The following is a 25,237-nucleotide window of genomic DNA, read 5'->3' as shown; positions in this document are numbered from 1 at the left end:
AACGGAACGGGCTCAGCAACAAATAATTCAAATGAACAAATCAAACTAACACTTCTTAAACAAGAAGAAGTGAAGTTAAGAATTCAGTTGCTGGAAAAGCAGTTAAAAGACTGAATGTATACTGCATAGTTTAACACTGTTTGTTTAATAAATCACATTGTTTATCCTTCATAATTCCTTGTTAATTGGAGTTTGTTAATTGGAGTTCGCTGATGGATATTTCTTATCACACAAAAATAATTTCCGAGAATTTTCGCAGCGCAAAGATTATTATCAGAGGGAGCAGCGCTCTGATTTTGTTAATACTGTCCCACGGTTTAATGCTGGTTCTACCGTGAGATATAACACTGCTGCGGTGGGTAAAGGGAATGATGGCAAGCTTGACAATATGTGTCATAAATGCCATAAGCCGGGTCACTGGAGACGCCAATGTGGTCACGTAATAGGCCTAGAGAAGGCATGTTCAGCACCAAAGACGTGGGGTGCGTGTCTGCTGTTCGATTTGGTTGTGTGAGGAACGCACAAAACGTAGATGGTATTAATGCCTTCCCTTCCAAGTGTTCTATTTCAGGAGAAAACGAAAATTTGACTGTTGTGCCTAAGACTATTCCTGACGCTGATTACACTCCGTACGTTAGTGATGGCTATGTGTCCTTGGTTGGTGACTTTCGTAGAGTGCCAGTCAGGATATTGCGCGACACTGGTGCCTCTGAGAGTTTTTATTCAGTCTGTTCTCCCTTTTTCCTCGACATCAGACACTAATAGTGTGGTCTTGATTCGAGGAATTGGGTTACATTCGTTTCCCGTACCGCTACATAGGATTGAACTGAATTCTGGCTTTGTAAACAGCGAAGTGATTATTGCTGTTTGTCCACCACTGCCTGTGGATGGCATTGATGTCATTATGGGCAATAATCTGGCACATGATTGTGTTTTTCCCTGTCAGTCTCCGCCACCAACTGTGGTCGGTACAGGCGTGTTACTGTCACCTGAGTCTGACAAATGTCTTGAGGATTTTCCAGAGGTGTTCACTGCCTGTGCGGTGACTCGTGCTTCGACTCGTGCGCAGGTAGAGAAAGTGCCAGACATTTCTGGGTCAGTGTCTAAATTGTTCATTCCCAACTTACCAGTACCGTTATCTGTTGATCAGGTTATTGATGCTCAGAAAACTGATACCACTTTGGAAAGGTATGTTGCTATGGCTAATGATAATCAGAGTGTAGCTCATGGTTATTTTGTCCAAAATGGTTTACTGCTTCGCAGGTGGTTGCCTCATGCAGGTGCTGATGTGGCAGGTCAGGTGCTGCAGGTGGTAATGCCCACCGTGTATCGTGAGTTAGCGTTGAAAGCTGCTCATGGCGAAACATCTGGTCATTTTGGTATAAGAAAGACTTATAACCATGTGTTGCAGCAATTTGACTGGCCTCGCATTAAACGTGATGTTGCGGGATTTGTAAAATCATGTCACGTTTGCCAGGTTGCTGGGAAGCCCAATGAGACCATAAAACCTGCGCAACTGAAGCCTATCCATTCGGTTGGTATTCCTTTTGAGTACTTAATTATTGACTGTGTTGGACCCCTGCCAAAGTCAAAGTCTGGTATGGAGTATATGGTCACGGTGATGTGTCAGGCTACTCGATATCCTGCAGCATATGCCGTGAGATCGATTAGCACTAAAGCTGTAGTGAAATCGTTGTCTCACTTTATTTCCATATTTAGCATCCCGAAAGTTATTCAAAGCGACCGTGGTTCAAACTTTACATCTAAGACATTTGCTGAGGCATTGAAGCAGCTAAGCATTAAGCATAATCTCAGCAGCGCATATCATGCGCAAAGCCAGGGGGCGCTGGAGCGTTTTCATGCCACATTAAAGTCCTTGTTGCGTGCTTATTTTATAGAGCTAAAGCGGGATTGGGAAGAGGGTTTGTGCTGGCGGCTCGTGCTGTCGTGCAGGAGAGTACAGAGTATAGCCCTAATGACCTCGTCTTTGGCCACAAGGTGCGTACTCCTCTGTCTGTTTTAGGCAGTGAATTGGACCGTACAGAGCCACCAGAGAACTTGGCAGAGTACGTTCAGGGTTTTCGTCGCAAGCTGTTCCTGGCATGGAAAATGGCGAGTGAAAATCTAAGTAATGCTCAAAAGAAAATGAAGAATCTGTATGACCGTAAGGCAGTGGTGAGGGCTTTTAGCCCGGGTGATCAAGTTCTGGCATTGCTGCTTATAGCGGGTTCACCGTTCAAGGCCAAGTACTTGGGGCCGTATAATGTCATCCGCCAGGTCTCATCTCATCTCATCTAATTTTCATCCGCTTATCCGGGGTCGGGTCGCGGGGGGAGCAGCTCAAGCAGGGAGCCCCAGACTTCCCTTTCCCGGGCCACATTGACCAACTCTGACGGGGGGATCCCGAGGCGTTCCCAGGCCAGTGTTGAGATATAATCTCTCCACCTAGTCCTGGGTCTTCCCCGAGGTCTCCTCCCCACTGGACGTGCCTGAAACACCTCCCAAGGAAGGCGCCCAGTGGGCATCCTTACCAGATGCCCGAACCACCTCAGCTGACTCCTTTCTAAGTAAAGGAGCAGCGGCTCTAATCCGAGTTCCTCACGGATGGCTGAGCTTCTCACCCTATCCCTAAGGGAGACGCCAGCCACCCTTCTGAGAAAACTCATCTCGGCCGCTTGTACCCGCGAATCTCGCCTTTCGGTCATCACCCAGCCCTCATGACCATAGGTGAGGATAGGAACGAAGATCGACTGGTAGGTCGAGAGCTTTGCCTTGCGGCTCAGCTCTCTTTTCGTTACAACGGTGCGGTAAAGCGAACGCAATACCGCCCCCGCTGCTCCGATTCTCCGGCCAATCTCACGCTCCATAGTACCCTCACTCGCGAACAAGACCCCAAGGTACTTGAACTCCTTCACTTGGGCTAAGGACTCATTTCCTACCCGGAGTAAGCAATCCATCGGTTTCCTGCTAAGAGTCATGGCCTCAGATTTAGCGGTGCTGATCCTCATCCCAGCCGCTTCACACTCGGCCGCCAGCCGATCCAGTGAGTGCTGAAGGTCACAAGCCGATGATCCAATGAGGACCACGTCATCTGCAAAAAGCAGTGACGAGATCCTCAGACCACCGAACTGCAACCCCTCCCCACCACGACTACGCCTCGATATCCTGTCCATGTATATCACAAACAGGATTGGTGACAAGGCGCAGCCCTGGCGGAGACCAGCATCCACTGAGAACGAAACTGACTGGCTGTCGAGGACGCGAACACAGCTCTCGCTTTGGGAGTACAGGGATTGGATGGCCCTGAGGATAGACCCCCTTACCCCATACTCCCGCAGCACCTCCCACAGTTTCTCCCGGGGGACCCGGTCATACGCCTTCTCCAGATCCACAAAACACATGTAGACCGGATGGGCATACTCCCAGGCCCCCTCCAGGATCCTTGCGAGAGTGAAGAGCTGGTCCGTAGTTCCACGTCCGGGGCGAAAACCGCATTGTTCCTCTTCAATCTGAGGTTCGACGATCGGCCGAACCCTCCTTTCCAGCACCTTGGAGTAGACTTTACCAGGGAGGCTGAGCAGTGTGATGCCCCGGTAATTGGCACACACTCTCTGGTCCCCCTTTTTGAACAGGGGAACCACCACCCCGGTTTGCCACTCCTTTGGCACTGTACCCGACTCCCACGCGATGTTGAATAGGCGTGTCAACCATGACAGCCCCTCAACACCCAGAGCCTTTAGCATTTCTGGCCGGATCTCATCAATCCCTGGGGCCTTGCCACTGCGGAGATGTTTGACCACCTCAGTGACCTCCACCAGGGAAATTGACGATGACACACCATCAACCTCGAGCTCTGCCTCCAACATAGAGGGCGTGTTATTCGGATTCAGGAGTTCCTCAAAGTGTTCCTTCCAACGTCCGACAACCTCCTCAGTTGAGGTCAACAGAGTCCCATCCTTACTGTACACAGCTTGGATGGTTCCCCGTTTCCCCCTCCTGAGGTGCCGGATAGTCTTCCAGAAACACTTTGGTGCCGACCGAAAGTCCTTCTCCATGGCCTCTCCGAACTTCTCCCACACCCGCTGCTTAGCCTCCGACACGGCAGCAGCTGCAGCCCTTCGGGCCTGTCGGTACCCTGCAACCGAGTCAGGAGTCCTCCAGGATATCATATCCCGGAAGGCCTCCTTCTTCAATCGGACGGCTTCCCTGACCACCGGTGTCCACCACGGTGTCCGAGGGTTACCGCCCCTTGAGGAGCCTAAGACCCTGAGGCCACAGCTAGCCGCCGCAGCTTCAGCAATGGAGGCTTTGAACACCGCCCACTCCGGCTCAATGCCCCCAACCTCCACAGGAATGCCAGAAAAACTCCGCCGGAGGTGTGAGTTGAAGATACCTAGGACGGGGGCCTCCTCCAGGCGTTCCCAGTTCACCCGCACTACTCGTTTGGGCTTACCAGGTCTATCCGGAAATTTCCCCCACTCCCTGATCCAACTCACAACCAGATGGTGGTCGGTTGACAGTTCCGCCCCTCTCTTTACCCGAGTGTCCAAAACATGCGGCCTCAGATCAGATGACACGATCACAAAATCGATCATTGATCTTCGGCCTAGGGTACTCTGGTACCAGGTACACTTATGAGCACCCTTATGTTCGAACATGGTGTTTGTTATGGATAATCCATGGCTAGCACAGAAGTCCAATAACAAACGACCGCTCGGGTTCAGATCAGGGAGGCCGTTCCTCCCCACCACGCCTCTCCAGGTGTCTCCATCGTTGCCCACGTGGGCGTTGAAGTCACCCAGCAGAACTACGGAGTCCCCTACTGGAGCCCCATACAGGACTCCATTCAGGGTCTCCAAGAAGGCCGAGTACTCTGAACTGCTGTTTGGTGCATACGCACAAACAACAGTCAGAGTTTTCCCCCCTACAACCCTTAGGCGCAGGGAGGCGACCCTCTCGTCTACCGGGGTAAACTCCAACACCGCGGCGCTCAGCCGGGGATTTATGAGTATCCCCACACCCGCCCGGCGCCTCACGCCCTTGGCAACTCCGGAGAAGAATAAAGTCCAACCCTTATCCAGGAGTACGGTACCAGAGCTGAGACTGTGCGTGGAGGTAAGCCCCACCAGATCTAACTGATAGCGCTCCACCTCCCTCACAAGCTCCGGTTCCTTTCCCCACAGCGAGGTGACGTTCCACGTCCCCAGAGCCAGCTTCTGCCGCCCGGGTCTGGTCCGTCGAGACCCCTGACCTTCGCTGCCACCCATGTGGCTGCGCACCCGACCCCAACGGGTCTTCCCACAGGTGGTGGGCCCATGAGATGAAGAGAGGGGGGGTGCCACGTAGTTTGTTCGGGCTATGCCCGACCGGGCTCCGTGGCAAACCCGGCCACCAGACGCACGCCATCGAGCCCTCCGTCTGGGCCTAGCTCCAGACGGGGGCCCCGGGCTTCCTCCGGGCTGGGTCCCATCTCCTCTTTTATCGATATTCATTGAGGGTTTTTGAACCATTCTTAGTCTGGCCCCTCACCTGAGACCACTCTGCCATGAGAGACCCTACCAGGAGCACAAGGCTCCAGACAACACAGCCCTCAGGTTCACAGGGACACGCAAACCTCTCCACCACGATAAGGTGACGGTTCAAGGAGAGGCTAGGCCAGGTCTCAGAAGTTAATTATGTTGTGTCAACTCCTGAAAGAAGACGCAAAACACAGCTATGTCATATCAACCTGCTCAAGCCTTATTTCCCGTCATCTTCTCAGACGCAGGGGAAGGAGGCAAGGCTGAAACCAGTAGGGCTTGCTGTGGGGTCAGATGTACCCGACATCACTCAGGTGGCAGCTGAGGATGGCGTGTGTTGGCCTGATGATGCAGTGTTGCAGGCTCGGCTGGGTAATAGCGAAATGCTGGCTAATTTGGATAGTCTTCTTAGTCATTTGAAGAGTGAACATCGGGAGCAACTAAAAAGTTTAATTTTTGAGTTTTCATCCCTTTTTTCTGACACACCGACCTGTACCAGCGTGATCGAACATGACATAGATGTGGGAGACGCAAAACCGGTTCGTCAAAGGTTTTTTCGCATCTCACTCGCCAAGCGGAAAAGTCTTGAGTCATCCGTCTAGTACCTCCTTGATAATGGATTAGCCGTACCCTCTTATTCCAGCTGGTCTTCTCCTTGTCTGCTGGTAAAGAAATCTGATTCTTCCTTAAGATTATAGGAAGGTTCACACGGTGACAAAAATTGACTCGTTTCCGTTACCACGAATCGAAGATTGCGTTGACAAGGTGGGTAGTTCCCAGTTTGTCAGCAAATTTGACTTGCTTAAGGGTTACTACCAAGTGCCATTGACTCCCAGGGCTCAAGAAATTTCAGCGTTTATAACATCGTCTGGACTTTACTCTTATACCAGGATGAGTTTTGGACTGCGCAACACCCCTTCAACCTTCCAGAGACTCATGAATGTGAGTTTGCGAAGGCCACTGTGGTTTACTTGGGCAAGGTGGTAGGGCAGAGGGTGGTGCGGGCTGTGAGGGCAAAAGTGTTGGCCATCGACAGGTTCCCCCTCCTGAAACGAAGCAAGAGCTGATGCGATTACTTGGAATGGCTGGTTATTATAGAAATTTTTGTTCAAACTTTTCAACAGTGGTGGCCCCATTGACCGATTTGTTAAAGGGCACTGTTAAGTATGAGTGGTCCTCTGAGTGTCAGAAAGCATTTGATAATGCAAAGCTGTTGTTGACCTGTGCTCCGGTGTTGGCTGCGCCAAGACTGGAACAACCTTTTTTGTTACAGGTTGACGCCAGCCAGGTTGGTGCGGGCGCAGTCTTGTTGCAAAACGACTACACTGGGATGGACAGGCCAGTGTGTTTTTTTTTTGCGCAAGTTCAATAAACATCAATTGAACTATTCAACAATTGAAAAGGAGGGTTTAGCCTTAATATGGGCTCTCCAACATTTCGATGTTTATGTGGGGGGAGGTTTATATCCTGTTGTCGTGTTCAAAGACCACAATCCCCTCACATTCATCCAGTCTCTTCGGAATTCGAATCAGCGCTTAATGCGCTGGGCACTTTTCTTGCAGCTGTACAGACTAAACACTCGGCACATCTGTGGCCGGGAAAATGTGATGGCTGACGCCCTTTCTTGAGCCCCGGAGGAATGAATGAATGACTGAATGAATGAATGAATGAATGTGTTTATCTGTCTGTTTGTTTTCTGTCTGTCTCATGTCTTGTTCTGTTTCAGTTGTCCCGTGTGTCTGGCGCCGGATATATGGGAGGGTTGGGCGGTGGTAAGGCCATGAGTGAGACTGGGTGAATGGTGGTTTGGTGTGAAGGTGCAACATGTGTGGGTGTTCACTTAGGCCTATGATTGTGTACACATGTTTTTTTTTGGTGTTTTCGTATTTCTAATAATAGTTAATTGTTAGTAGAAATGTTGGTGATTGGGGGTGTTGAAATGTCTTACCAGGAACCCATGGTTATGGGCTCCTGTCTTTTGGGGGGGAGTGATGTGACGCCCCGGTTTTGACACTAGGCTCTGTGGATTGTATGTGTGCATGACTCCTGTTTCTCCATTCAACATGTAGGAAGAGCTTGAGATTGCAGGCGGTGGTTAATGAGGGGCGGGGCTCCAGGTGATGGCCATCACTATAAAAACGGTGTCCCGGGACCTCAAGGCTCTCTTGTCCTGCTCTGACCACCTGACGCGGGAAGGCTGTCTGCCCCTGTCTTCTGTATCTATTTTGTTAAATAAATGTGAAGAATTGTTAAACGTTACCCGACGGTGTCTGTCTTCCCTATGTCATGACTATGGTGAGCTAGATAGCCGTGACAACACGTACAGTACTCGAAGTTTACTCTTTGTTAGTTTGATTCACTCTACAGTATATGAGATGCGTACTTAAACACATTGAAACACATTTTGCGCTAATGAAGTTCACCTGTCGCACACGAGAGATAACGTGGCATGGATGGCCAGGATATCAGGGTTAAAGTAACTGAAGCAATCAGGATTCATGACACGAGAGAAGTCAATCTCTGCTTACCCTGGCAGTTTAGCCTCTTATCTGTTATCATGGCCACGAAACAGTTTTTTTCCTCAAGGTTAATAAATGTGTGATGTTTCCAAAGTCAATGAATAATCGTGTTAAATAATTGTGATTTAGATAGTCAAGCAGCCCTATTTGTAACCCTCTGTGTTCTTTTTATAGGAGGACTTTGTGAAATGGAAGGGCTCCCTCTTCTTTCGTTTCATGGTGGTGCTGGTCGACCCAGTCCCTTTCATTGCCAGGTAAATCACACACTGTAAAGCCCAAAAGATCACTGAATAAATAATTTTACAATCTATTAACATCAGATAAAACTATATTTAGCACAACACACCCAGCTGTGATGAAAAGTTAAAAGCAAGGTCCAGTTAAGCTTCAGCATTCAATGCAGCCGTGCTTATGTGATGTATTGTATACATTACATTTCATTTAGCTGACGCTTTTATCCAAAGCGACTTACAATAAGTGCATTCAACCCCGAGGGAACCAACCAAGGATAACAAGAATCAAGAAAGTACAATTTCTTCAAAAAAAAAGCAAAACTACAAAGTGCCACTTAAGTGCTACTAAATTGTTAGTTTCAAAAATTGTTAGTGTTATTTTATTCAAGGTAAAGTCGGAAGAGGTACGTTTTTAGTTTGCGGCGGAAGATGTGTAAACTTTCTGATGTCGATGGGGTCAAGCAGTTAGGAAAAGCTGAAGCTGACGCTCAAAACACTTGACGATGGTTTGCTACAGCTGTGCTGTCCACTCCCCCTGCTCATGAGCCAATCAGGCACCTGGTGGTAATGGCCAGCAATAGAAATTCATCAGAGTTCAACAACAAGGGAAATGTGTCACTTTAATCAGTGAGTTTCCCAAAAACTCCTAATTTGCCAGAAACTGTTTCTGGACAAAGTCTATTTACCTCAAAAGGTACAAAGTAGGGCTGCTCGATTAATCAAAATTTAAACGTGATTTCGTTTTTAGGATCTCCAAACTACTATAATCGAGTTGGAACGATTATTTAGCATTTATTTCGAAAGAGACGCGGATGCGCCATTCAGTCCTTCCCCCAAAGCATTCAGCGGCTCAGCTGACTGGCACTCACTCTAAAGCAGCTGTAAAGGGAAGGAGGCATGATTATGATAATTTTTTTTCCAGAATCGAGCAGCCCTAGTACAAAGTAAAATATATCTTTAGTCTTTAACAGAATTGGAATAAATAGCAAGGACTTTAACTTTAGCTGGCTCCTTTTTAACTCTCAATCACTTTAGTGAAACTATAAACAGTAACACAATCAATAAACAAACTCCTATCTCATACAATTCAAACTATCAATCTACTAGTTAACCTAAGACAGCAGATACAATAGTAATCTAGTAATCTAGTAGAGAAGCTTATTAAAAAATATACTTTGCCTGAATCCAAGTAGTCTATTAGTCTACCAGAAGTAAAATGCATACTTTAAAGAACATAACAAAAAAGCTGTAATACTACATGACAATGGCAATTATTTAAATTTGGGTATCTATTACATAATGGCAAAATCATATCAGTATTTATCTTGGATTGTAGGTAATATTCCCAGCTGCAAAGGGACATTATATATCTAAATTTACCAGAAGAAGATCTACACTGCGCTGCAAATCTTTTATTAAATGTTATGAGTGAATGCCCTGGTCACTGCAAATTGCATGTGAACAAATATAAAGACTCATAGAGCTTGTATAAAATAAAGAAATCCCATAAGAATATCAAACTGAAGTGCATTCTGTTTCCTGTCAGTCTCTGTGAATACTGCCTGCTCCACCTGCTGTTGAAGAAGAACCCGGAAATGTTCAGCCAGCACTTCATTGAGTGTATTTTCTTCTTCAACTCCTACACCAAACACAAGTCTTACAACAAGTTCCCTCAAAGTGAGAGGTATCAAGCTGTAGGAATTTTCTTCTATGTCACCAAGTTCTTGTTTGTCTTAATTTCTGTGATATTATTAAAAAGATTGTACATTTAAGACAAATTAATGTATTGTGTTACGTTTCATGCATTTTTTTTTTGTTCATTCATCGCCTTATGTCTATGCAGTGAAAAACTCCAGTTCTCCTTGAAAGGGGTTCAGTACCGTGAGAAGCGTTTTCAGATCTACCGCTTCCTGTTGGAGCACTTCACAGATGCCCAGCGCTTTCAAATCACCAACAAGATAAGCCAGACTGTCTTAGGTGAGCATTAGTTTGGATTTGGAATATCAATCTAAGCTACAAACTATTTGTACATAAAATCACAGGTTTGTTATGTCAAAATTGTTCCTGCTGTTGTGTACAACAAAATTGACTGATTCTTTTTGTGAATTTCCTTTATCCTTTTTTTTGTCCAGCATGCTTTGTGGACGAAGAGCTACCTCTGGATGCAGATGGTGCTGTAATGTTATCCGAGACATTCAACATTTTGAGCCTGAAGGAGATGAAGCTGCAGGCCATATCTGCTCCACCAGGTATCATGGCAGGGGAGGAAACCGAGGAAGAGAACATGGCCACGATGGCTAAGGTAGCTCTACAGGCCGCTCAGAAGAAGGTGGTGTCCCAGGCAAGTTTTCTGGCAAAGTGACCTGAATGACCAAGTGCACTTCTCTGTGTTGCATTCATTTTTGCGCTCTGCAGCAAGGATAAACACTTCACCTCCTGTAGCAAGCAGGTGGCGCTGTGATTTGAAGTTATGGTTTCTTTGTAGGTGTCATCAGGTAGCGATCTTGTCTTACGCTTCTAGTCTGGACTTGATTGGACCAAATATGTCTGAGATACAGAGGTTTGTGTTTTGATTGCGTTTAATCAAACCTTGACACCAGGCCACGGTCACACCGTAAGATGAAATCAAATAAACCCAGTCAGTTTATATTTCCATCTTGTTTAGGTGACATTCTCAGAGGTTGAAGTTGATCTGATGAAAGCCCTACGACAAGTTCATCAGCGTAAAATTGTAGAAAATGGCCAAAATAGCCACCAAATCTAAAATGGCGGGCTTCCTGTTTAGCCTAGCATATCTATCCAAGAGATGTATTTCTTTCTCATGAAAAGAAATATGTTTCTATCGATTTTAATAGATGTAGGCCAATCGTATTGCAGAGGCTGCCCTTTAGGGGAGGCTAGTCAGTTATTTTGCCACGCCAATTCCTTAAAACCATCGGAATGTCCTGGGGGGGGCGGGGTTGTTAATACACACATGTGGTTTGAGGGAGGTTGAACCTTGAACACCGAAGTTATAGCAATTTCGTGTTTCATGGCGAGTTGATGAACTTTGATGCCGCGTCATGATACACCTTTGTTCTGATTTTGGTGAAGATTGGTTACGTGAAACCTAGGGGCTGCGTTCCAGGTGGCGCTGTTGATGCAACAGCCAACATTTAACATTTTCACAGACTATCCAGCAGTTTGCTTAGCCCTGGTGACTAAACACTAGGGATGTGGATCTCCATTATCGCGGACTATATAATACATATTTTAATGCTAATGCATGTACTCAATACCTGACTGTCAAATTAAATGAATTCAGTTCAATTCCAAAACTTTTTGACAATTTTTATTGTCACGTAACATAGAACTGAACATATACCGTAAATCCTCTAATATAGGCCCGGGCCTTTATTTTACTCAAGCGCATCGCGGCCCAGGCCTTTATTGGATGGAGGCCAGAATTAGAGGCAGGCCTCTATTTCTATTTTAGCAAAATAGACTACCAGTAGAATGAATAAAAACAAGATTTTGTGTCTATTTGAACCTATACAATACTAGGTTCATTTATTGAAAAAGTAGGCTACAGTTACCATAACATATGGTATGCATACAGAGCACCAACAACAAATACCGGTAATTCAGGCTAACAAAAACATAGCAAACATACCGGTAGTGCATTGTAAACACTTTGAAATTAAAAACCATAAAAATCCTCCTCATTAGTTTCCTCCACCTCTTCATCTCTCCCTGTAATCTCCTCATCACTCGCGCCAGCCTCTACATGTTTAGCAGCTTGCTCCCCAGAGTGCTCTGCAGCATATTCCAACACGGCCTCTTTGAACTTGATGTCGAACTTTCGTCTCCTCTTTGGCTCCACAGCTGCCATGTTAAACAACGTTAACGTTAGCCTACTGGTGACTGAAGTCTAGTCAAGAGTGAGGTGCGTGCTACCGGTGACTGAAGTCTAGTCAAGAGCGAGGTGATTGACCAGGCAGGCTACCGTAGCGGCTTGGATTCGTTTGCAAACATTGCCCCCCTGTGGTACATGTTAATATCACAAGCATAATGTTGAGGCTTGACCAGAAGATCGCAAGTTTGCGGGAGGTTTTGACTTTGGTCAATCTAACCGCGTAATATATTTCTCATCATTTTGTTATTTTGTGTTTCTGAAATAACAAAATGATTTATAATATTGTGCATTCCATATTCCTTCTAGATATTACTCTAGCTCATTGGAACATATTGGGTGTGTGATTCGTTGCATTGGGACACATTTTGTTGTAACGCATCCTGTTTTGATGTTTACATCAACAGTGCCCTGATAATGTTGTAGTCTACTATAGTTAATTTTTAACGGTTTGTTTGCAAGGCAGAGGATACAACAAGCTTGTTGACGCTGATAACAAGGACTCGCGTTAGTTGTGGATTATAATTGTTTTGGATCAGGAGCATTCCAGCTGTCAGCATAATTTCACCATAATACGGTAAGCAACTGTTGCATGTTTTTAGCAGAGATTATTTAATTTTATAACAAAGAAATCTAATAGTCTTTGCTTTAGATTGTTGATTAGGCTACCATTGATGTAGGCGTTAAAAGCGGTAGCTATAGCCTATTAGCTGTAGGCTACAGGGGTGTGCAGGATAATGTGTGGCTACAAGAATGACTGGAGCAGTGCAGGTCTCTTACATTTTGATTCGTAACGTTATAGCGATATTTTAAGTGCTCGGGTGGCTTTCTAATGAGCTAAACAGTCTCATCTGTACATTTTTGCGTTCAATTAGACATTTAAAAACGTTGCTTCTAATAATAGCCCCGGCCTCTATTAGAGACCGGCCTTTATTTACCTCCGCCGATAGCGAGCCCGGCCAATGTTAGAGACCCGGCTGCTAATGGAATACAGGCCACTATTAGAGGATTTACAGTATGTATGATTGCAGATATGTATAATGTTCTCTCATTAACTAAATAAAATGGGATTGCATTTCAAAATAAGACAGAATAAATAAAATGTGAAAATAAAGTGCTTAACTTAAGAAAAATGTAATAAAGGAATTTTCCCTTTCTCTGTTTCAACACTTGACTTAACAGTCTCAACAAATTTCACAGATAATAACAATTGAACAGTTTTAGAATGACTTTCTTCCCCTCTTATACCCCACTCTCCCACTTTTTTGCTCAGTGAGAGAATTGAGCTCTAGCTTGTCCTGCCAGGATTTTAAATCTGGTCCGGAATGGAGTCAGGGCCATTCTCATACACTTGTGGAGGTGCTCATTAGGGAGCCTTGAACCATATTTAGGTTTGATAATGCTCATCGTGGAGAAAGCTGCCTCACAGTTGTATGTTGAGCCAAACATGGTCAAGATGTACAGGGCTACTTTCCTCAGATCTGAGAAAGCTGTCTCAGAGACCATTTGGAGCCATAAAGTGGAAGGGTCAGGTCTTGCAAACTGCTCTTTCAGGACCACATCTGCTTGGAGATCAACCAATTGCATCTGGAGAGGCCCAGCATTTACCCATTTAAAGTGCTGTGTGACTTCCTTTGAGAACCCCCTGACATCTGTGATGAGAAATGGGTTCTGAATGAACATTGCGAGCGGCTGTCCAAAGCTGAAGCTGTCAAAACGGTTGCTGAAGTTTACAACAAAAGCAAACAAACCTCTCTGTCCCTGAACCTGTTCCTTCACTCCTGGCAAGTGTGCATAGTCTCCCTGCAGGTCTTCCTTGAACACCTCAATTTTCCTCTGAAAGGAGCGGACAGCTGTCATCATTTAAAAAATTGAGTTGTCCTAGCCCTGTAGCCTCAAATTCATTTCCTTCAGATGTGAAGTGATATCAACCAAAAAGGCCACATTATCCATCTGCTTCTCATTTTCTAAAAAGAGAGAAAACTGTGTTGCCTTCTGACTTCTTAGCCTGTCCAAGAAAGCTGCTACTTCCCTCCTGATGGACCAAAAGCGCTCTTACACCCTGCCTTTACTGAGCCATCTCATATTGTTGTCTAGCAAAAGATCATCGGAATCAACTTCTCTGAGGAATTCCCTAAGAATGCGATGCTGGTAGGAAGAGGACGCCTTGAGAAAATTTATAATTTTCATCATTGTATTCATCAACTCAGCATGCTCATCCGACAGGGAGGTGCAGAGGACAGATTGATGAATTAAGCAATGGTAAGCTATGAGCTCAGGATTGTCCTCTTTCAGTCTTGCTACAGCTCCTTTCTCTTTACATTGCATGTCACTTGGCTGACTCTTTTGTCCAAAGCGACTTACAATTAGTACACAACATTTATGAGGGGCCATTCAGGGGTTTAATATCTTGCCAATGACACGTCGGCATGCAGATGGGTAAGAGTGGGGATTGAACCGGCCCAAAAACTCTGTGGGGAAAAAAAAACCTCCCGCGATTTGTTGTGGTTCCTCCATGTCAGACACTATACTCTAGAGTGCGTCGAATGGAATTACGACCAGAAATGACAACATAGTCAGCCTACATGGCAGAGCCGACGGTCAGGGTAAGTTACGAGCCACAGCCCCCTCCTCAGCTCGAGCTCGCTGGGTGATGTCCTCGGGCTGCTGGCTCCATGTCAGCGGCTAGCTTCTGGTGGACGGTGTTTTGTTTACGGGTAGCAGCAGCGAGCTAACGCTAGCTTCTGTGTGTGTGTGTGTCGTCCCGGTAGAAGCAGCAGGTATAAAAAGAAAACGGCTGTTTGTGGGGAGCTAACGCTAGCTTGCTGGTAGTTTGTGCTTAAAGTTGCAGCACTTTCTGGAATGGTTGCTTGTGCACATAATTACATCAGTATTGCAGGGATATGTGGCACCCCACCCGGGAAGCATCACCTGGGAGGTGGGGGGAGAGAGATCCCATTTCCGGTCCGGTGTGGAGAAACAATGCTCTTGGAGGCTAACCCGAGTCGTAGCTTGTGTGTGTTGTGTCCCCCCGGTTGAAGCAGCAGGTATAAAAAGAAAACATCTGTTTTGTGAAGCTTTGTTAGAGCATAGCACCGCAACATGTACTCATGTATGAGTATTTTCAAAATGCCTGTCTCTCTTGAAAAGTTTTACATTTGATTAGTAGCAGTTTGGTGGAGGGTGTAGTTCCTCCTCCATAGTAATCTGTTAAAAGCATGGACATGCCTTCAACTTGCATCGGATCTGCCAAGGACATCAGTGAAAATGAGCACACTAGACAGTTTAAAGGAGTCGTTGATCCCAAAAATATATTGTACATTTTGTTATAAAAATTAAGCTTATCTTGCAGCTATAATTTTGTATTAAAAAAAGATTCTGTGCTCACATTACTTTAACCAAACATTCAGGTGGGTGGAATCCTTTGGTCACAGGTTTCCTGGTAGAAAGCCCCAACTGTTAAATACCATTATGAAATTGTCCCCAGCTTTTAGGTGAGCTCATTTCAGCTTTTGACATTTGTTCCACAGGTACAGAAGAAGGCCTTCATAGAGAACACAGTTCCTCTCATCATTAGCCTGAAGATTCTCCTGGAGCAGAAACGCTCTCCTGCCCTCAGAGATCTCATGACCTACTTGCAGGTGAGAATACACCATTGACACGTGGAGGATGTATGCCTGTTCTCGGTGAAGGCATTTTAATCTAGTTTTTGTCAGTGACATATTATAATCAATTGTATTTTTACTTTTGTATATAACGTCTTCTGTGCATTTTGAGGCTGTTGCTGTTTTTGTGTTGTTGAAGAAATATCATTCCGGATCCAATCTCAAAGTTTCCTTTCTTAAATTAGTTTTCCAGAATATGATGAGCCTGTTATATCCGGGCCGGTCTTTCCTACAGGCGACATAGGCGGTTGCCTAGGGCGCCACTCAGAGGGGGGCGCCAAAAACTGCGCCGAGCAAAAAATAAGATGAAATAAAATAAAAATTGTTTTGCTAGGCAGAGGTTTTTGTGCCCCCTTCTCTATGTGGTATAGCCAAAAATATTGTATTTAATTACTCTGATAGTAATTTAAGTAGTTTCATTAGAGAAATCAGTAAATGACAGCAGCACTCAGGTGGAACGTTTGGCACGGGAGCAGTTTCACCCGTACTGTCAGGTGCAGTCTGGATGAGGAACTGAATGCTCCGTGTCGTTCCTGCTGCTGCTTCCATCCTGTATTCTACAGGGTAGTAGTGGGTGAGAGTCACCTACGGTAGCTCCTAAAGCCTCGCTTGATCACCACGGGTGTCATTGAGACGTGTTGACTGGTAAAACTTAGAAACTCCGCTGGGCAGTGAGGAGAGACACTCGTGCACTAGGTGGGCGGGGCTACATTCGCCTGTATAGGTGTTTATTTTACCTGCACGTCGTCTTGCAGGCGGGTCACGATAGTATATTGTTTACTTTACAGTGTGTAGTTCAGCTCCGACACACACAGACTCTGTAATTCATGTATTGTTATTGTTCCTTATAAAGACCAGTTATAAGCTAATGTTCAATAGGTCTATATTGTAAATGTTTATATTTCTTTATGAGTGATGATGTAAATTAAGATGTTTGGAGGAAAGAGACACCATAATAATTGAATGTATGTTTTATGCAGTTTAAAATGCAGTTACACTCAAAGAAATGCTTGTACTTGAAATTGTGTTTAATTTGAATAAGATGCAGTCTGGATGTGGAACTGAATGCTCCGTGTCGTTAATGCTGCTGCATTCATGCTGTATTCTACAGATATACTTTGTTGCTGTGGTATCAATTTTGGGACCCATAACATATATCTCCAACCAATATTTTGAAATTAAAAAAATGAATCATCATTAGGGTAAAATGAGGCAAAAATTGAGGTACGAACCTCCTTGGTGTTGTCAGAACATGCTAGCACCTTGAGGCGTATGGTTAGTGTGTGTGTGTCCAAGCAACTTCGACGAAGAAAGAAATAATTTTATAATAAGCTTTCGTGTGTTTGGGGGGGCGCCAGGAGTGAAGCTTGCCTAGAGCGCCAAATGTGCTAGGGCCGGCCCTGATCGAACAGATCTGAGACAGCTGACTGACCTAGAGTGAAGGGCAGGGAGACAGTTATCCGTGGGAGAAGGGGACCATCAGCTTGTGTGCAAATTGTAGCTGTGATCAAAGGGTACAGACATTGTAATTCACATTCACATAGCTTTAAAGGCAGAAGGCTGGGACGGGGGTTCCAGGTTAAGGAACACTGTTAGTTATAAGTTTGTTATCAAGAAGGCAGAAAGTGTCATTGTTATTCACACAGGTACATGAAAACAGGGGTGAAGTCTCCAACATCAATCTGGATGTAACACAACTGTAGTTTCAGACAGTATATAACAGGATGAGAGATTTCTCAAAACCCTAAAATAATTATTTTCTTCTGCAATGTTTAAATACAATGGTGTTACTCTGCTATGCAGTGTAGTACAGACCTGTCTCAGTAAGTTTATTTTGCATTTCCAAACCTTCCAAAGCTATTTTTACACATGAACTCCAATGAAAGTATCCTGAAAATTTGTTCCTGAAATTTCCCTGACATTGGCTTTTTACATATGAAAAGTGCAGCTTTTAATCTGGGACAGATGCTTTAACACCAACAGGAAAATGTCCAAAACCTTCAGGCGATGGGTGGTGCCAGGTGACACTGTTATAAAAATCCAAGTGAGAACAATTAAGCATGACCATTTTGGGTGACTGTCCAGCATCAGGCAAAGTCAGAAATTCTCCAAGATTGAGGCGCAGCAAGCGCATCATTTGTTGTGTGTTGTGAGAAAAAGCGTGCCTATTTGGTTGATGCAGGAGTATTTTCCATGATCTTCGGTGGCAATCATCTGTTTAAATTACATTTAAAATTTCACATGGTAACGCTAACCATTCTGAATTTCCCCATGGTTAACTGTTGTGATGAAAATTCATCTTTAGATTTGAAATAGTGAAATTCTCAGACTGGAGTTGCCATTGAGTCTTTATAATAGTAAGCTCTGCAGAGTTACACAACAAGCACGGGTGATCAGAATGGAACAACTGGCTGAAAGTTAAAAAAAGCTAGGACTTATAACAAGAGGCGTTTCACAAGACAATATGAAAAAAAGACATGCCAGAACTAATACGAACTCCCTGTTTGCCAAGGCCACAGCAGTGAGACACCTGGTCAGTTGAATTTTCCCTTACACTGTGAAACCGGTAGCTGTTTCATCCCTTATCACCTATAAGGGCTCTTGCCTCCAGTAAAATACTCCCTCACTGGAGACACTACATTAGAGTAGATGTTAAAACTCTGATCTCAACCCTTCTGCCTCACATCTAAATTTACTTCTGCAGGATTTGACTTTGTATTTTACGTCATACATATATTGGATTGATCAGGTTGAGAGTGGAGTCGAAAAGAGAGGGTTATAGATGACGTGGAGGTAAAGACACTATGTGTGACAATCCTCTGTGTATTTAATAGTAATGTTTTCTCATCAGGTGACTATGCAGGACTACCGTAATGAGGTGAGAGAGTTTTTCTCTGGTGACGAACAGCTGATGGCTGAGGTGGAGTTTGCTCTGAGGACAGCTGAGAAGGAGAGAGAAATGGAGCAGCAGATGGACACCTGCACCGTGCCAGTAGATGGTAAAACTCCCACTGCACAGGTCAGGATACTCTGAAATCATTTAAGCTGATTTGTCATCAATGCATAACTAGTGTGTGTATATATATATATCTATATATATATATATATAGATATATATATTTAGATATATATACACACACACTAATATCAACCAATCAAATCAATCAAATTTTATTTGTATAGCCCATATTCACAAATTACAATTCGTCTCATAGGGCTTTAACAGGGTCTGACATCCTCTGTCCTTAACCTTCAGCAAGAGTAAGGAAAAACTACTAAAAATCCTTTTAACAGGGTAAAAATACATAGAAACCTCAGAGAGAGCCACATGTGAGGGATCCCTCTCCTAGGACGGACAGCGGTGCAATAGATGCCACCTGTAGGAAAACATCATCCAATGTGATTAAAGTTTTTAGCACCATTGATGAGGGTAAACATCCCGAAGTATAACCCCAACATGACATGTCAAGCAGTCCCTCTGCAATCACAGTCCATGGTCAGCAACCAGCAGGACCACCATCCACCATCCAGACCAGACGCCACTCCAGTCCTCAGTCACCAACACCCTAGACCTCTGGGTCTAGGGTGTTCATATTAATAACATGAACACAGACAGCGTCTCTGAGTTACCCATTAGCAGTCAAGGTGTCATAATGGTTCTGTTTTTTTTTTGTTCTCAGGTTTCTGTTCAGGACTATCCCATCAGGTGTAGGCCCCTTCTCCCAGTTAGCTTTGCCACCCCACAACCACCACCTCCCAATTATCTGTCTCTGAGACTGTCACAAACTGTCAGGTAAGTTTCAATCACAATAAAATTATCTGACTTGATTATACTGCTGTAATGTTTATCTCGGACATCGAAGGAAAGCAAATTAAAATTCGTAATTTTCGGGCAAATCACCCAGCAACATTTCCACAGGCCATGGCCGTTTTCGGGTGTCTTTTACTTGTTAAACCAGAGAAGGTATTCTCTGTTTTAACTTATATGGTACTGATGTCCAAGGACTGTTTTATCTGTTGAATTGTCAAATTTACCTATAGTTGCAGTCAGTTAAGGGTGAAATTGTTTTTTTCTGGTTTGCCTTTATTTTTGCATAGTTTATCAGTCAGAAAACGTGTGTCTGTGTGTCCGTTTGTCTTGTCGTCAGATGTACCAACAGATCCAGGAAGGAGGAGCATGTCAAATTAATCATTCTGGAAGGAACAGGTATGACACACTGGATGTTGAAACTATCATTTTACAAGTGTTAGGATGTTTGATGGTGACCAAAATACATTTATTTTGTAGGATATGTATAAAGGTTTTACCTATACACCTCAAGCCTATAAGGGCTGTATGGAAAGCAGCTATGCCTCCAATATTGCCCTTTTGTTTTAAAGTATTCCATTGCATTTTTTGGACTGTCGAAGCACTCTCATTGATCCTCAGGGCTAACGTTACAAGCCCATAGAACCTTAAGATAATCCTTTGTTAGTCCCCCAATGGGGAATTTGCCTTCTTGCATTCCTTAAATTGATGGGGGTTTACTTTGCAGGGGGTTTACTTTGTCTTTCTGCAAATTCATAAAGTATTTATCTGTTTTTCAAATGAAGAAATTACACCTATGCAGAGGATATACACCCTTTTACTGACTTTGCAGCAGCCAATAATTTCTGCCTATCCTCTGTATAATTTGAGTGGATGGAAAGAGGGTTAATTGATGAATTTCAATATCTACAGGGCAGTAATTTTATATGGGTTGATCTCTTATCTTGAACTTAACCTGCTCCGGAGCAGGTTGGCAGTTCAGCATTAGTTACCATGGTGATTTACCTTGATAGGAGGTAAATGAGTTTCGTAGGACCGAAAAACAGATAGGCGCAAATCCTGCTTCATAGTACAGGCCTCTGATTTATCTGCAGTAAAGCCAAGTTCATGATCAACCAAATCTTTTTTCATTTTTTGCATCGATTTAATAGTCGATGTGTTTCATAAAATAAGCATGAATTTCTGTTAATTGTGTTTTACTTTTCAAAATAGAACCTTTGTAATTTAGCAGCAAAACAGCTTTTATATTTTATTACTATGTCACTTAAAGAAAAGTTATTCTTTGAATGTCGCTGGCATTACCCGTAAATATCTTGTCCTGGGTCTTTACTGTTAAGTGGTTTTAAATTGCAACTGTGCACTTCATTCACATCATAGGGAATAACTAATATGTTACTCTCTGCTCGGAAAACACAGTTTGCATAGTTTAAAATTTAATCTGATGAACAAAGTTTGACCAACATTCAACATTTGTGTCTTGAGCAGTGAAAGCAATCTATCATAGTTGACTTGTTTTGTATGTCTTTGTGTCCAGTGTTTCCTCAAGGAGGTGTAAATGACAGAGCCATCAGCACACCCAAAGGTAAAGGTTCAACTTGATATCCACATAATCCTCCAGCACCACAAATGGGCTTAAGTGTTATAGATGCTTCCAGTGACACTTGAACACCCAGACATGGGCAACCATTATTTTACTTTACTGATTACACAACACCAAGTAGTTATTCCTTACTTGAGATGGCAATCTACAAGAAAAGATATGAGGAGGGCTGTTTTAGACAGGGTAAAAAAGGTGCTGTTTTAAATGATCCTTGTGGTATTTTGACAAAAGTATGTTACAGACATTTCATTAAGACCCCAAGGAACCATATCAACTTGTGGTAAAATGGGCATACGATGAGTCCTTTAATGTGTGGGTGAATGGTTAAGTGGCAAAAAGACTACTGTAAAGCATTTTGAGTGGTCATCAAGACTTGAAAAGCACTATATAAATAAAGACCATAGTCCTGCTAGTTATATAAAGCTCTATTTATATTTTTTGTTTTTTTTTACTGAAAACCACAAGTATACAAAATCTTTACGTAGACATCCTTACCAAAAATACTGAAATTTTAAAATATATTTTCGTACACATACAAACTGAAATCTTATCTTATCTCATTGCCACGGTGCAGATTTACCAACTCAACCCCACTTTTCCATCTTCCTTTGTCATTCAGGTGGCAGTGTCAATTTAACTTTTGATGAAGGAGTCAGCGCAATCTTCAGTGACCAAGGAACAAGTAAGTAACTCCGATGACAGTAAGACAGAAATGTAACAAATTTAAAAGTCTTTGTGGAATGTAAAATCACAGTGTGGACAAAGGAAGGTAAAACAAATGAAAAGTATAATTTGTGAAAAAAGTTTTTCACATTTTTAGTTGAAACATTTTGTGACAAAGGGAAATCAAATTTCAATTTTTTTTGTAAATTCCAGTATGATTGCTCATTCAAGCCAGCCAGATTAGCAGAATTGTATTAGACAAAGCCCTACAGAAAACCATTTGTTTTATAGAGAAATCCCTTCACCAGGTTTACCGTTTTTTTTTATGTTTTGCTCTCCAGCAAAACAACTTGAAAACCATCAATGGTAGAAATGGCATCCTGGGTATCTTCCTTTAGGCCAGGCTACACTTACTGTGGTCCAAATCTGGACCCAGATGCACTCTTATCTGAGTCCAGACCTATAACCGCTAACCGGCTCTGCTTTTCTAGCCATTATAGCACGTTTAGCAGTATAGGAAAATAACAGTCCAATTGCATGTTTTGTAAATCAACTAATGTGATGCCACTCAGCCCAAACAAATCTATGAATATCATGAGTATTATTTCAGTGTGTCTGTGAATGAGATACTCGCAGCAGAGAGAGAAGAAAGGAGAATAATATAGAGGGAATTGAGTCAATAGTTGAACCAGCTATCAGAGCAGATATATATGATTCAATTAATGATTAGTCTTAAGTCATAGTTATGAATTCTCTATTGAATGGATCACAGCTCTACTTTAAAACGACACACAATGCAACAAAAGAAACAAAAAATATGAGATTTGTTTATTACTAGGATGGGAATATTTTCAAGGATAAGACGGGAAAATTAATTCCGTCTACCCATTCTGATGAGATATACCAGCAGTCAGGAACCCTCACCACCTTTCTTATGGCCTGTTTGGTACAGGAGCATTTTCTGTAAATTATCTCTTCAAGAACCAAAAACAATTAGTCATAATATCTGTGTTTCCATTGTGTCCTGACAGGTCTGGTCAGGGAGACCGATGTCCTTCATGTGCAACCAAATGAGCAACAGTAAGTGAGCTATTTTCTCTCTTTGGTTCCTCAAAATCTTTTTCTATTTTTCATACACAGTCTCTATTCAGAGAATTCATCCTTTGGAAGCTGCATTCGAAGACCAATTGCGTCACAGTGATATAACATGGCTGTCCCATTTCGAAGGCTCCTAATATATGTGGCTTACAAATTAAGTCTCAAATGTGGCTTTTTAAGGTCTCTGACCTTCTATATGCCTTGAGATAATGTATATTATGATTTGGCGCTTTAAAAATACAATTTAATCGCGCTTCAGAGGTAAAGGTGCCAGCAAGCAATGAGAGGTTGATTCAATTCTTGTGTATCACACTTCAGCTCAACCACTGACAGTACATTCATTAAATAAACAAAAAACAAGGGCATTAAATCTTTCTCGTCATGTCCAACCTTAGCTTTCTAGCTAAGAAATCGCAAGGAAATAACTAAACAGAAAACCTCTTTAGACCGGATCATTTGATTTCGGTTTGCCCTTCCTTGTCTTCGTAGCCCATGAAGGAGGCAGTGTTCCTGGGCCAGGCAGACCAAGTCCTAAGGATGCTGCCCCTGAGATAAATATTTTACATGAAGTTTCAAAGGATGCACACTTACAACAATGCAATTAAAATAAATAGTCAAAATCAGTCAAGCTTTAGGCTTTTTCTGCATTTGTGAATAAAAATGTAACACACTGATATAGCTTCCACCAATACTGTATGTATTGGTGGTACACACACACACACACACACACAGTATTGGTCTTATTTATCTATGCAGATTACTTTTAATCTATTAGTTATTGTTAAGCGGGTAACTGTACACAAAGATCCTGATTCAGTACATACCTCGGTTTTGAAGTCATGGTTTCGTACTATTTTTCGGTACAGTAGAAACAAGGAACAGAAAACAACGATTTGTCGTCTCTTTTTATTCAACCCTGATATGACATGCTGGCTGAATTGCGGCGGGAGGGAGCCTCGTAACAGGGACCAATTACTTTCAGTGTGTACTTTTGTAAGATTCACTTGTCTTTGTCCGTCGTCATCATAGTGACTGTGAAGCTGAAGTGTTTCCACACAGTGGACTTAAATGATGAGAGAAGGTCTTCACACTCCTGTTTGTCTGGGATCAATATGACCACAAGTCTACAGCACATCCCAGAAGGACACAAATAATTTCTGCGCTGGCTCGCCACATTCGTTCATTACATGTGCCTCCCTAACCAAAAGACCCATACGGATTTGGATACATGTACCGTTACACCACTAGTTATTGGACATATCATAGTGAGTTTATTCCATTGTGAGGCGGCTGTGATTGGTTCATTCCAATTCTTTCCTATCTGTTGTTTGTTTCAGAGCTTCTCGACTCAGGCAGTGGAACGTGCAATCACCTCTCTGCAAGAAGAAAATAAAAAAGATTTAAAGTTTAGCCAAGTAAGCTGATATGCAACTTCATGTTCTACTCCTGGAAGAAGTTATATCTTTATTTTCATTATGTTGATTGACATTTGTTTCTGTTACTGTTAGCTGTTAATGTTTTTTGCAATAAATGTTTGCTTGACATAATTTTTGGACAGATTCGATACTAAATGTTTTTGAAACACAATCTGCCAGTATGGATGATTAATATACTTCCGAGAACTGTAGCGGGAAAATTAGAATTTCTACTGTATGGACCTTTTTTTTGTTCTGCATTTTAAGTCTTATTGTGAAATTATTAGTTCAATTAAACCTACATTTTGTTTAATTCTCGAATTTTGTATACAACACAATTAAACTGTGACAACAAATTGTATTTCTATTCTATTCTATAGAAAAATTTGAACTATTTGAAATAATGTTGAAAGTCTTTGCTCAATTCAATTAAATAACTTTTGACTAAGAGACTACATATTACAGATTATGGAATCATATACACATTCATACAGCATTTCTAATATCTATTGGTCATCCAAAGGACCCATTAGATGTGGTCGGTGTTCAGTTATGAATCTTTTGCAAATTTGGCTTGATAGCCCGCCCTACAAAATTTATACTACCTTCATAGTCATAGCTACTGTCGACAAGAAATTAAATGTTTTACATTGTGACATAACCCTCCGTAGGTTGACCAGGTCCAGCTGAAACTGCTTCCTTTTTTTCCAACAAAAAGGAAGCAGTTTACACTCCTTAACACACCTGTGAGTTTTTGCCTAGGTTTTTTGCCTCAAGCCGGGATGACTTTCAATTAATGAATACATTTCTGTCATCTATACCACA

General features: G+C 43.0%; 1 protein-coding gene across 1 annotated transcript in view; it reads left to right on the top strand.

The window, feature by feature from the left end:
* Positions 1–24,768, top strand: part of ncapd3 (non-SMC condensin II complex, subunit D3) — a 74,649-nt gene extending 49,881 nt beyond the window's left edge. Inside the window, exons 24-35 of the mRNA XM_062412839.1 lie at positions 8,213–8,292; positions 9,818–9,955; positions 10,115–10,248; positions 10,404–10,612; positions 15,694–15,804; positions 18,680–18,847; positions 19,509–19,621; positions 19,977–20,035; positions 21,171–21,218; positions 21,856–21,918; positions 22,931–22,979; positions 24,335–24,768. Of these exons, the coding sequence (XP_062268823.1) occupies positions 8,213–8,292; positions 9,818–9,955; positions 10,115–10,248; positions 10,404–10,612; positions 15,694–15,804; positions 18,680–18,847; positions 19,509–19,621; positions 19,977–20,035; positions 21,171–21,218; positions 21,856–21,918; positions 22,931–22,979; positions 24,335–24,401 (1,239 nt within the window). The 3' untranslated portion in view covers positions 24,402–24,768. The remainder of the gene's footprint in view (positions 1–8,212; positions 8,293–9,817; positions 9,956–10,114; positions 10,249–10,403; positions 10,613–15,693; positions 15,805–18,679; positions 18,848–19,508; positions 19,622–19,976; positions 20,036–21,170; positions 21,219–21,855; positions 21,919–22,930; positions 22,980–24,334) is intronic.
* Positions 24,769–25,237: the final 469 nt, after the last annotated feature.

The sequence above is a fragment of the Platichthys flesus genome, chromosome 19 (genome assembly GCF_949316205.1).
Source record: "Platichthys flesus chromosome 19, fPlaFle2.1, whole genome shotgun sequence".
NCBI classification, from domain to species: Eukaryota; Metazoa; Chordata; class Actinopteri; order Pleuronectiformes; family Pleuronectidae; genus Platichthys; species Platichthys flesus.
Note: the sequence above shows the minus strand (reverse complement) of the source record. Positions and strands in the feature narration are given on the sequence as shown.